The sequence below is a fragment of the Dryobates pubescens genome, chromosome 4 (genome assembly GCF_014839835.1).
Source record: "Dryobates pubescens isolate bDryPub1 chromosome 4, bDryPub1.pri, whole genome shotgun sequence".
NCBI classification, from domain to species: Eukaryota; Metazoa; Chordata; class Aves; order Piciformes; family Picidae; genus Dryobates; species Dryobates pubescens.
In genome coordinates, this window is record NC_071615.1 from 1,732,985 (window position 1) to 1,743,793 (window position 10,809).

Here is a 10,809-nt window from a genome sequence, read left to right on the forward strand (position 1 = left end):
TTACCTGACTTTATTGGGATTGAACAACATTCAGCAACAGCACTGAGGAGCAGATCTCTGCTAGTTCAGCCAAGGAAGTGGCACAGGGACCAGCACATACCTTGACATTCTCACCCTGCTGTAGCTCCAGATGGGTCTTTCATTTCCATAATATGTTAAGCCATAGTGGGTCTGAGGTACCTCCAAGAGGTCCAGTCACATGTCCTTAGCATTCACAGCCCTTTGCAGCCCCCAGTCCTGCACCTGGAGCTCTGAAATGAGAGGAAATTGCAGAGGGAAGAACTGCCCCCTCCACACCAGCAGCCACTCAGGCCCTGGGGACCTCCACCTCCGAAGCAGACCTGGACTTTCTCCTGCTGGTCAGGCTGCCCAGGAGCGACTCCTCACTGAAGGCTCCCTCAAAGGTCGACAGGAGGGACCGGCGAAACGTCTCCCTGAAATCCGGCCCTACAAACACGTAGAGGATGGGGTTGATGCAGCTGTTGAAGAAAGCAAGGCTGGAAACCAAGGGGATCCCTATGTAAAGAGCCATCCTCATCTCATGGCTGGAAGAGTTTTTGGATATCTCCAGCAAGGAGAAGACGTGGTAGGGGAAATAGCAGAGGAAAAACGAGACTGTGACAGCGATGATGATTCTGTACGGCTTGGCCGAGCTGGGCAGCTGTCTCCTCCTCAGCTTGAGAGCAAGGATGCTGTAGCAGAGGAGGATGACTGTGAAGGGGATGAGGAAGCCACACAAGAACCGTGTTATGATCATGGCTTTGTGCCGCACCCTCCACAGCCTCCGCGTCGCCTCCGACGCGTAGTCATCGGACAGCGCAAAATTGTTGTAGCAGGTGGTGATGTTCCTGGGGCTGACCACAGTGTCCCGAAAGATGAGGTACGGGGAGCTGAGGAGGAGGGCCAGGATCCAGGTCCCCACTGCAATCTTGGCTGCCAGCTCTGGGCTCCTGCAGTTGTGAGACCAGACGGGAAAGGCCACGGAAACGCAGCGGTCCATGCTGATGACTGTCAGGAGGAAGACGCTGGCAAACATGTTGAGGAAGGCAATGGTGCTGTTCAGCTTGCACAGGAGCTTCCCAAATGGCCAGTGGAAGCCCAGGGCAGTGTACACGATGCTGAGGGGCAGGAAAAAGGTGAAGATGAAGTCAGCAATGGCCAGGTTGAGGAACCAGATCGAGTTCACCGTCTTCTTCATCTTGAAGCCTGCAATCCAGATGACAAGGCCGTTCCCTGTCACCCCCAGCAAACAGGCGATGCTGTACACCACCATGGAGAGGATGTGCATGCTCTTCTGGAGGCCCCAGTAGTACTCATGGGTGGTGGTGTTCTCAGGCTGCATGGTGGCAGAGAAGGGTGAAGGGGAAGAAGAGATGCTCTCCATTGCCAGCCAGCCAGAGTCCTGAAATCACAACAGCACACACAGCTACTGTCTGGAGCTCCTGGGGCTCAGGGGAGGTGGAAGTCTTTGCTGGCAGCTGTGCACAAGTACAGAGACTCATAGAATGGTTTGGGTTGGAAGAGACCTTTAAGATCATTGAGTCCAACCATTAACCCAGCACTGCCAGGTCACCACTAAACCATGTCCCTCAGCACTACATCTACATGGCTTTTAAATCCCTCCAGGGATGGGGACTCCACCACTGCCCAGGGCAGCCTGATCTAGGGTCTGACAGTTCTTCTGGGGAAGAAATTGTTCCTCATGTCCAACCTTAAACCTCTCCTGGCACAACTTGAGGGCCATTTCTTCTTATCAAAGCCAGAACATCTCCATCAACAACCTACAACAACAATCCAACATGGGTCAGAACCCTGGAAACCCAAATCCCTCAGCTGTAACTTCTTTGGATGACCAAGGACAAATTAAGACTGCAAAAACCATCTTGACTGATAAGGTTTAAGAGAAAAGTCTTATTCTACAAGTACCTTCTGTGGACGTGCACTCCAACCGCTGCTCCTTCACCGCTCTGCCCACAGCAGGTGGTCTTCTCCCCTCCTGGCTGACTCCCCTTCCAGAGACTGCTCCTCTCCGGAGCGAGTCACGCTGCCCCACCCTGTTTTCCCATGGCTTGGCATCACGAGGAATTTAGTAGGATCCCTTATTCCTTCACCTTCTTCCTCAATTTGTGGTGCTTTGGTTTAACCCATGACATCCCAGTGGTCACAAGAGCCTTTGGGCCAGGTGGCCAAACCAACCAAGGAAAACTCATCCCCTCTCCTGTCTGCACTGCTAATCCCTGCAGCAGTGTCTGGCCTCTTGAGCACCTGGACACCCACAGGGTGCCTGCACTGCCCTGGCACAGGGAGAAACAGGACAGACTCAGCTCCCCACCCCAGTGCTGCCAACCCATGCCATGGCCTGGCACAGCCACCGGCTTGGGCGAATTGCAGGGGACTTTGAGGGTGTCTGTAAGCACTCCCTGCACAGTGCAGGATGGCCCAGGTCGGGGGAGCACATGGGATGGTGAGAGGCATCCCCAGATCTCGGGAAACACTCTGGAGCTGGGGAAGATGGAGAGACTCCTCCCAGGGTGCACAGCAGGTGGGGCAGGAACTATGAGGAAGGATGGAAGCAGAGGAAGGATGACAGCAGAGGAGGGGTTACAATAGAAGGGTGATGTTATAAGGAGGGGTGACAGAGGACGGGTGACGGCAGAGGAACTGTGATGGCAAAGGGGTGATGGCAGAGAGGGTGTGACAGCAGAGGGAGAGAGGGGTGACAGAAGAGATGACAGCAGAGCGGTGACGGCAGAGCAGGGGTGGCACCAGAGCAGTGACGACAGCCGCCCCCCGCCCGCCCCGGCCAAGGTCACCCGCGCCCCGAGCGCCACGTGCTGGCAGCGCCGCCAGCCCCGCCTCAGCGCGGGCCAATAGGACGCGGGGAGGGGAAAGAGCGCGGCGCTGATTGGCTCAGGCGCTTCCGAAGCGCGTTGCCCGCCGAAGGCCTGCTGGGGCGGGGCGAGGCGTTGATTGGCCGAGGCGCGGAGGGGCGTATCCGAGCCCTCTTTGCTAGACGCGCGGGCTCCCGCGCGGCGGCGGAACCGAATCGGGATCCGGACCTGGACACAGTGCGGCGGGAGGGTAGGGACCGAGCCGGGACCACAGGATAGGCTGGGCAAGGGAAGCACAGGCCGTTGCGGGGTGAGAGCCGGGCAGGCAGCGCAGTGCCGTACCCCTGGTGTTGGGGCAAGAGTTTCAGCGGGAGCTTCTCGGGACACGGGAGGTGATGGGGCTGGGATCTGGGGTGTGCAGAGCCAGGTGGGGATGAAAGCTCAGGCCTAAGCATTGCCCTTGCAGCAAATGAACTGCCAGGGCTGGACCTGCCATGGGGGTGGAAATGGGGGTCTCATCCTGGGTGGGGAATGAGAAGCTTTCTCCTACCTTGAGCCTTCGGCAGTTCTGTGAAAGTGCTGTGACCTGCTCGGGGGAAACACATTGGACCTAAACATCCTGCTCAAAGCCAGAGCACTGCCCTATCCTTTCCTTATCCCAGTCCTGCAGTGGGCTCTCCCTCCTTGTCAGAGAGGCCTTGAATTCAGGCAGGCATGCAGCAGGCCCACACTGAACAAACTTCACCAGCTTGGTGCAAGCATACCAAGTGTAATTGCTTAATAACCTGCTCACGGCCCTTCGCTGGCCTTGCAGGGTTAATGGATAAAAGGATGCTTTGTTTTCAGCCAGAGCAGAGGCTGGGCTGTCACGACTGCCCAGGAGCTTGTGCTCAGCATGATAATGCTGCCTGCAGTCACACCAAGTGGGCTGGGGGGCTGATCCCTCTGTGTTTCTGGGGAAGACATAGGATGGGAGCAGGCAGGGTGCAGGAACACAGCCCTGCTTGCCATCCCACAAAGGCCCCTCTCCACTGGCAGGCAACCTTGGATCCAGCTGCAGGATGGCAAACTCAACACTTGGCAGCAGGGCCCTCCCCACTGCAGAGCTCTGGGCCTCCCATAACAAGATGGTAATGGAGCCGCTGGAAACCAATGACCCAGAGGTGAGAGCTCCTTCATGGCCTCTGTCCAGCAGTTGCTTCGTTCATCCCTCCAACAGCCACAGAGATGCTGACCTCAGGCTAGGGATGTAGCAGGGATATAGTCCAAGGCTGAGCTGGTGGGACCCTGTGCCCTCTCTGAAGGGAAGGAGGGCATCCTCCAACCATGCAGATAACATGGTCATAACTTGGCATGTATTGCTCATACCTGTCTGTGTGAAGCTCCAACGTCCACTTCAGAACAGCCACTCTACCAGGCCACGTGGCAGTTGCTCTTGATTCTTGAGCCCTAACGACAGCTGAATCATCTGGCAGCCTCCTGGCACATAAACCCCCAAGGGTGCTCGTTCTACCACAGAGCATCCAGGTCTCCACGCAGAACCAGCATGGCTGAAGCTGTTTCTTTCCCCTCCCAAAGGTGCACAGCATCATCAAGAAGGAGAAGCAGCGGCAGAAGCTGGGGCTGGAGTTAATTGCATCAGAAAACTTTGCAAGCAGAGCAGTCCTGGAGGCTCTAGGATCCTGCATGAACAACAAATACTCTGAGGGCTACCCAGGACAGAGGTATGGGGCTGGAGCTGAGCCCCACTCAATCCAAACCCTGGCAGGGAGGAAGAACCCTCTAAGCTGCCAGACCTCACCTCTGGAGGGGAAGCGATGTCCTCGTGCTGGCAGCTGAGCTCCTCCAGGACAGGATCTGACCCTCTCAGCCCCACATGGGACAATCTCAGCAGGGTCACATCTACTGCAGCGGTGAAAACGTGGCATCACCCCAGGTTCTCCCCAGCTTGGACTGTTCTGAGTCTTGAGTTTGGTTTTAACCACTGCCCCATCCTTTACTGACAGGTACTACGGTGGGACAGAGTTTGTGGATGAGCTGGAGAGGCTGTGCCAGAAGCGAGCGCTGCAGGCGTACCGGCTCGACCCCCAGAAGTGGGGCGTCAATGTCCAGCCCTACTCAGGTACCAGGGTGCTCAGGAGAGCCAGGCCAGCCCCACTGGCCTCCACACCTCCTGGGCTCTGTAACCGGCCTGCTGTGCTCTGGTTGCAGGGTCACCTGCAAACTTCGCGGTGTACACAGCCCTGGTGGAGCCCCACGGCAGGATCATGGGGCTGGACCTGCCCGACGGGGGCCACCTCACCCATGGCTTCATGACTGACAAGAAGAAGATCTCTGCCACCTCTGTATTCTTCGAGTCCATGCCCTACAAGGTACAGGGAGCAGCTGCAGCAGGATGTGGTTGTCGGGCTCCCAGCACCCTCTCCTGTGCGATGACACCACAGCTGATCTTCACCCGTGACAAGCTGGCTGAGCCCTCCCCTTCCTCTCCCAGGTCAACCCCAAGACCGGGTACATCGACTACGACCGGCTGGAGGAGAACGCCCGCCTCTTCCACCCCAAGCTGATCGTAGCAGGTGAGGCTGCGACAACCCTCACCAGCCTCCCTGCTGGCATACCCTGGCTGGAGGCGGCTCCCTGAAGCCAGCAGCACTCTGGTCAGCCCACCGGCACCCGTGGGCACTGTAGTGCCAGGAGGACGCTTCACACACATCCACGCTGGCAGGAGATTCTGCGCTGTCCCCCAGGTCCGTGAGCACCTACCCCTGTGCCCTGTCCCCGCAGGTGTCAGCTGCTACTCGCGCAACCTGGACTACGCCCGCATGCGGCGCATCGCCGACGCCAACGGCGCCTACCTCATGGCCGACATGGCGCACATCAGCGGGCTGGTGGCTGCCGGCGTGGTGCCCTCCCCCTTCGACCACTGTGACGTCGTATCCACCACCACCCACAAGACCCTGCGGGGCTGCAGGGCCGGCATGATCTTCTACCGCAAAGGTGCCTGGCCTGGCAGAACGCTCCCCCCAGCCGGGAGGGCTGCAAGTTAGAGCTCCTGCCTGCCTGCCTTAGCTGGGAAGGAGGGAGGGCAGGAAGGTCCAGACCCTTCTGGGATCATCTGGGGAGCTCCCCAGTGCCAGCTGTGGTGCAGATTTGAAGAGGAACAACCACTGTCCCTGCTCTGAGAGGCCAGAGGGTGAAAGCAGCTCATGGGACAATGGAGGCTGAGCTGCCTCGTGCATGACCCTGCCCTCTCCCACAGGTACCCGCAGCGTGGACCCCAAGACAGGCAAGGAAACCCTCTACAACCTGGAGAGCCTCATCAACCAGGCAGTCTTCCCGGGGCTGCAGGGAGGCCCACACAACCATGCCATTGCAGGTAGGCAGCCAGGCTGGCCACCAGCTCCAGGATGGCAAAGGGAGCTGGCAAAGGTATCAGTTTGCTCAGCCTCCAGGGTGTCTTGGAAGTGCCACACATCCCCACCAGCTCTCCCAAAGCCTCACTTCACTCTGCCTTCCTCCCCAGGCATAGCCGTGGCCCTGCAGCAGGCCATGACACCCGAGTTCAAGGCGTACCAGCAGCAGGTGGTGGCAAACTGCCAGGCACTCTCAGCTGCCCTGATGGAGCTGGGCTATGACATTGTCACAGGTGAGGACAGGTCTTGGCAGCAGGGTTTGGCCTGACTCCTGCATGTGGCCTAGTGTCTGAGGCAGGCCCCAAGGGCAGCCTGGACGTGGTGGGCAGGGCTCTGCTCTTGCAATTGCTCAGGAAGCAGTCCCTGCTGCCCCCCAAGGCAGGGGCAGGCCTCGGTGAAATCCCAAGCCCTTGTCGCTGAAATTTCACATGGAAGCAGCGTTGACCCCAATCCCACATCCCCAGCAAACCCTTCTCTTCTCAGGGGGCTCTGACAACCACCTGATCCTCCTGGACCTGCGCAACAGAGGCACAGACGGCGGCCGGGCCGAGCGCGTGCTGGAGATCTGCTCCATCGCCTGCAACAAGAACACCTGCCCCGGTGAGGGACCCGGCGGGCTCTGCCCCCTCCTGCCCCCCACCCTGGGCACCGGGAACCAGGCTGGAAGCCCCCTCAGGGTGGTTTTGGTGCCCAGGGTTGGTCACTGGTGCCTTCTTGTGGTGCAGGTGACATCAGTGCCCTGCGCCCCAGCGGCCTGCGCTTCGGCACCCCAGCGCTCACCTCCCGAGGCTTCCGGCAGGATGACTTCCGCAGGGTGGCTCAGTACATCCACAGAGGTGAGGCCAGGGTGGTGCAGTACCTCCACAGAGGTGAGGCCAGGGTGGCTCAGTACATCCACAGAGGTGAGGCCAGGGCCATGAGCAGGGCTGAGTCTCAGGGCCTCTGGGCAAGCAGACAGAAGCTGTGTGGATTTCCCAGCAGCTGGCAAAGGAGAGCACAACACACAGATGAGGAGTAACGGTCCCATCTGCACATCTGGATGTGGGAGAGGACATCTGGCCACAGCTGGGACCAGCCAAACCCTTACCCCCTGCACAGGCAGCAGGCTGAAAGCCTGCACCTTTCCTGGTCTAGTTTCAGTTGTCCTCAGGGGTCCCACACTGGTTTCCCTGGGTCAGCAAGTCCCTTGCAGCCCTCCCATGTACCTGGGGGAAGCAGCCCCAGTGCTGCTGCAGGATAAGCAGGGCTAAGCCTCAAATACTGGGTTCAGTTTTGGGCTCCTCATTCCATTGAGGGGCTGGAGCATGTTCAGAGAAGGAGAAGAAGCTGGTGAGGGGTCTAGAGCACAAGTCTTGTGAGGAGCAGCTGAAGGAACTGAGATTGCTTAGTCTGGAGACACCTTCTCCCTCCCTACAATACCCTTAAAGGAGGCTGGAGCCAGGTGGAGGTCAGTCTCTTCTCCCAGTGAACAAAAGATAGGATGAAAGGAAACAGTCTTGAGTTGTGCCAGGGGAGGTTTAGGTTGGACATGAGGAATAATTACTTCACTTGAAAAGCTGTCAAGGCCTGAAACAGGCTGTCCAGGGAAGCTGGTGGCGTGCCCATCCTTAGAGGGGTTCAAAGCCACATAGATGTGCTGAGAGAGGCGGCTGAGTGGTGAGCTGGCAGTGCTGAGCTAACAGCTGAACTCAACAACCTTAAAGGTCTCTTCCAACCTGAACAATTCCATGACTGTAAGCCCACAGCTGAGCCTCCCAGGCTCCCTGCAGCAGGGCTGAGAGCGCCACAGGCTGTGGCAGCTGCTCCCTGCGGGCACAGGCAGGGCTGCCCAGTCACGAGGGCTGACCAATGCGTCTCCCACCCCGGCAGGGATCGAGCTGACGCTGCGTGTGCAGAAGGACATGAGCCCCAAGGCCACGCTGAAGGAATTCAAGGACAAACTGGAGGAGGGCAAATACCAAGCAGAGCTGAAGGCACTGAAAGAAGAGGTGGAAGCCTTCGCCGCGACCTTCCCGCTCCCGGGGCTGCCTGTCCTGTAAGGGGAGGCACCAGTGCCCGCTGCTGGAGCCACCCTCACCAGCACCCCAGTGCCTTCTCCCAGCACCTCCCTACCAGCACTGGCTGTGCTGCAGCAGCAGCAGCTCCTCGTTTGGCTTTCACTCACCTCTCCCCTCCCACGTGGGGCACAGAACCCCCTGAGCACAACCCCTCCACGGGGAAAACAGCCCTTGCCCTGTTCAGCATCACAGCTGGGACCAAGGAAACCCTAAGCCTCAGGGCCAGGTTTGCTCTCCTTGCCTGTGGGAGCAGCAGATGAGGTTTAGGCAGGTCTGCTCCTGTCCACCCAGATGGGAGGGAGCTGGGGGACCACCTCCATAGTCAGGCACGAGAGACTTCACAGCCATAAAACCCTCTATGGCTTCAGCCTTGAGGATTCCCCTTCAGGTGCACAAACCCCTTTTGTGCCTTCCAGCCCCTGCAGGCTGTGAGGAGGCCAAGCCTCACCCCTACCACCCCTCCCTGGGCTCATTCCTAGCCACCAGCCTCTGGTTATCTCCTCAGAGCTCTGAGCACAACTCTCGGAGCAGAGCTACTTTGTTTGCTTTGTTTTTTAATAAGCATGGGAAAACTAAGACTTGAACCACAACATCTGACAAGAATTAGAAGCTCTTAAAAAATACAACCAAACCTAGGTGGTGGTTTGTTGGGGTTTGTTTTTTTTGGGCCTCTTCTTTTCTTTTTGTATTTCAAAAACTCACCCAAATAAATAAGGTGGTTTGGGGTCTTTTTTTTTTTTTTCCCTTTTTTGGTTTTTTTTTTTCCCATTCCTTTTTTTTTGTGTGGTTTTTTTTTTTGTTGTTGTTTAAAAGTAACATTAAAGTCATTGTGGTGTTAACATCAGTTAAAACTCTGGTGCAGTACACACTTGCAGCACGACACTGAGACATGCTTCGTGGGGTTCTCCTCGGTCAGGCACTCGCCCTAGCGACGGACGCAAGCGCTCGGCACGCACACGGAGCTCGACATGCAGGGATAGGATACAGTGCTTGAAAATGAGATGAGAACTCCTCACAGCCTCCCCGCAGCCCTCGGCCAGGCCCTCCCCCCCCCCCAGCCCCCTGCTGGGCCGGCTGTACCGCCCTCTATTCTTGCCTTCGGGTTAGCGATGCCTGGCGGGCAGCGGTGCGCGCTGGGTCTGTGGCCCCTCTGATCGCTGGGGGAGGGTCTGTGGTGCCGCTGGGCGCCGTGTGGAGCAGGGATTCTCCTGCAGCCCAGTTCCTCATCACCTTATGACAGGAGCCTTTCCCAAGCACTGCTCTGAGCCCCAGGTCCTGCCCAGCTCTGCCAGACACTGAATCCACAGCAGGGGCTGGCACCCACCACCAGCTCTGACGCTCAAGGCCACCTCTACCCAATGAAACCCAAAGAACCACGGAGCCACCAGCTTGCACCTCTCCCACCCCTTACCAAACAATGAATATTGCTAGAGTATAGGCAGCACTTCCCTAGTCAAGGCAGTGCAGCTTTGGAGCTGCTCAGAAGTGATTGCTACTGGATGAAAGTAAATCTGAGCACTATCCTCTGAGAAGTGGAACCTCTGTAGGGTCAATGGCACCTACTCCTATGGCTGACCCTGCTCGGGGTGGGATCTTGGAGCACAGAGCAGAGGCTGGCAGCCATAGTCTCCCAGCACAGGAAAGCAGAGGAGTAAGCAAAGGGAGCTCTGCCCTCCCAGCCAGGAGAGACTTCTGCTCTGATGAGCAGGAATTCAGGCTTAAAGCTTCCTCCCTGAGAGTCAGCAGAGAGAGGAGGGAGCAGCACTGGTGGTGTGGGAGGCAGGGGCATGCTGGCAGCACTCACAGAAGCTGGCAAGGGCCATGCACAGCACCACTGGTGCTGGAGGGTTGGTGTGGGAGGGCTGGTTTTGTGCTGGGGCGTGAGGAACCGACCTTGCTGATGTTGGAAGGACAGCTGGGTGCACAGGGAGGGACAAGCTGACAAACACAGGGCCCAGGATCCGTTGTGGGAGCTGTTCGTGTGGAGACTGTAGCTTGTAAGACTGCTAAGATCAGAGTGAGGTAACACAGTGAACATGAGGAAAAGTCTTAAAGTGCTGATACAGGGACCGTGGCTGTACAGGTGCAGAAGGTCAGACAGAGAAATGACTGAGCCAAGAGGAATTCAGCCCCCAAACCACCAGCTGCACTCAGCCTCCCCTCTGATTTCTGCTGCCATTATGGGCACCACAAGCAGCGAGGGCAGGTCAGGCTCTGGCTGCACTGAGGGGCCACAGCCCGAAGTAACTCCTTCTGTAACTGCTCTGAGCTCAGAGCTTACCCTGCCCTGAGCCAGCTTTAGGAGGATGAGCACTCCAGGAGCATTTCCTCACAGCTCCTGCTCAAGAGCCAAGCTGCAGACAGTGCAAAGCTCCCACTTTGTCCCAGCAAAGCTCTCAGGAGGGCATCCTCCCAAATCAGAGCTGCTTTGTGGTGGAGAGATGAAGCAGATCAGACAGGTGGTAGTGCAAGTATTGCTCAACACAGCTTTGAGTATCAGGTACTACA

General features: G+C 57.7%; 3 protein-coding genes across 3 annotated transcripts; 2 read left to right on the forward strand and 1 right to left on the reverse strand.

Annotated features, from left to right (window-relative positions):
• Positions 1 to 262: 262 nt before the first annotated feature.
• On the reverse strand, positions 263 to 1,504 carry LOC104297496 (chemerin-like receptor 1). Its single transcript, XM_009897435.2, has one exon. It carries the CDS (start codon positions 1,382 to 1,384, stop codon positions 308 to 310), a length of 1,077 nt encoding a protein of 358 aa, XP_009895737.2. The 5' UTR covers positions 1,385 to 1,504; the 3' UTR covers positions 263 to 307.
• A 295-nt stretch (positions 1,505 to 1,799) lies between these two features.
• LOC128899972 (uncharacterized) lies at positions 1,800 to 4,745 on the forward strand. Its single transcript, XM_054180231.1, has 4 exons — positions 1,800 to 1,803; positions 2,809 to 3,081; positions 3,870 to 3,994; positions 4,410 to 4,745. The coding sequence occupies exons 1-4, from the start codon at positions 1,800 to 1,802 to the stop codon at positions 4,668 to 4,670; spliced, it is 663 nt and encodes a 220-aa protein (XP_054036206.1). The 3' UTR covers positions 4,671 to 4,745.
• Positions 4,746 to 4,766: 21 nt separating this feature from the next.
• On the forward strand, positions 4,767 to 8,759 carry LOC104296805 (serine hydroxymethyltransferase, cytosolic). Its single transcript, XM_009896658.2, has 9 exons — positions 4,767 to 4,953; positions 5,043 to 5,203; positions 5,326 to 5,407; positions 5,616 to 5,828; positions 6,091 to 6,207; positions 6,355 to 6,477; positions 6,728 to 6,844; positions 6,970 to 7,080; positions 8,114 to 8,759. The coding sequence occupies exons 2-9, from the start codon at positions 5,099 to 5,101 to the stop codon at positions 8,281 to 8,283; spliced, it is 1,038 nt and encodes a 345-aa protein (XP_009894960.2). The 5' UTR covers positions 4,767 to 4,953; positions 5,043 to 5,098; the 3' UTR covers positions 8,284 to 8,759.
• The last annotated feature ends 2,050 nt before the right edge of the window (positions 8,760 to 10,809 follow it).

What these genes read in the sequence shown, in the direction of transcription:
- LOC104297496 (XM_009897435.2), bottom strand. Translation starts at nt 1,384, where the DNA reads ATGGAGAGCATCTCTTCTTCCCCTTCACCCTTCTCTGCCACCATGCAG.
- LOC128899972 (XM_054180231.1), top strand. An exon ending in GGACACAGTGCGGCGGGAGG is followed by an intron (nt 3,082 to 3,869) that starts GTAGGGACCGAG and finishes CTCCACTGGCAG; the next exon opens with GCAACCTTGGATCCAGCTGC. An exon ending in TGGAAACCAATGACCCAGAG is followed by an intron (nt 3,995 to 4,409) that starts GTGAGAGCTCCT and finishes CCCCTCCCAAAG; the next exon opens with GTGCACAGCATCATCAAGAA.
- LOC104296805 (XM_009896658.2), top strand. Translation starts at nt 5,099, where the DNA reads ATGGGGCTGGACCTGCCCGACGGGGGCCACCTCACCCATGGCTTCATG. An exon ending in TCGAGTCCATGCCCTACAAG is followed by an intron (nt 5,204 to 5,325) that starts GTACAGGGAGCA and finishes TTCCTCTCCCAG; the next exon opens with GTCAACCCCAAGACCGGGTA. An exon ending in CCCCAAGCTGATCGTAGCAG is followed by an intron (nt 5,408 to 5,615) that starts GTGAGGCTGCGA and finishes CTGTCCCCGCAG; the next exon opens with GTGTCAGCTGCTACTCGCGC.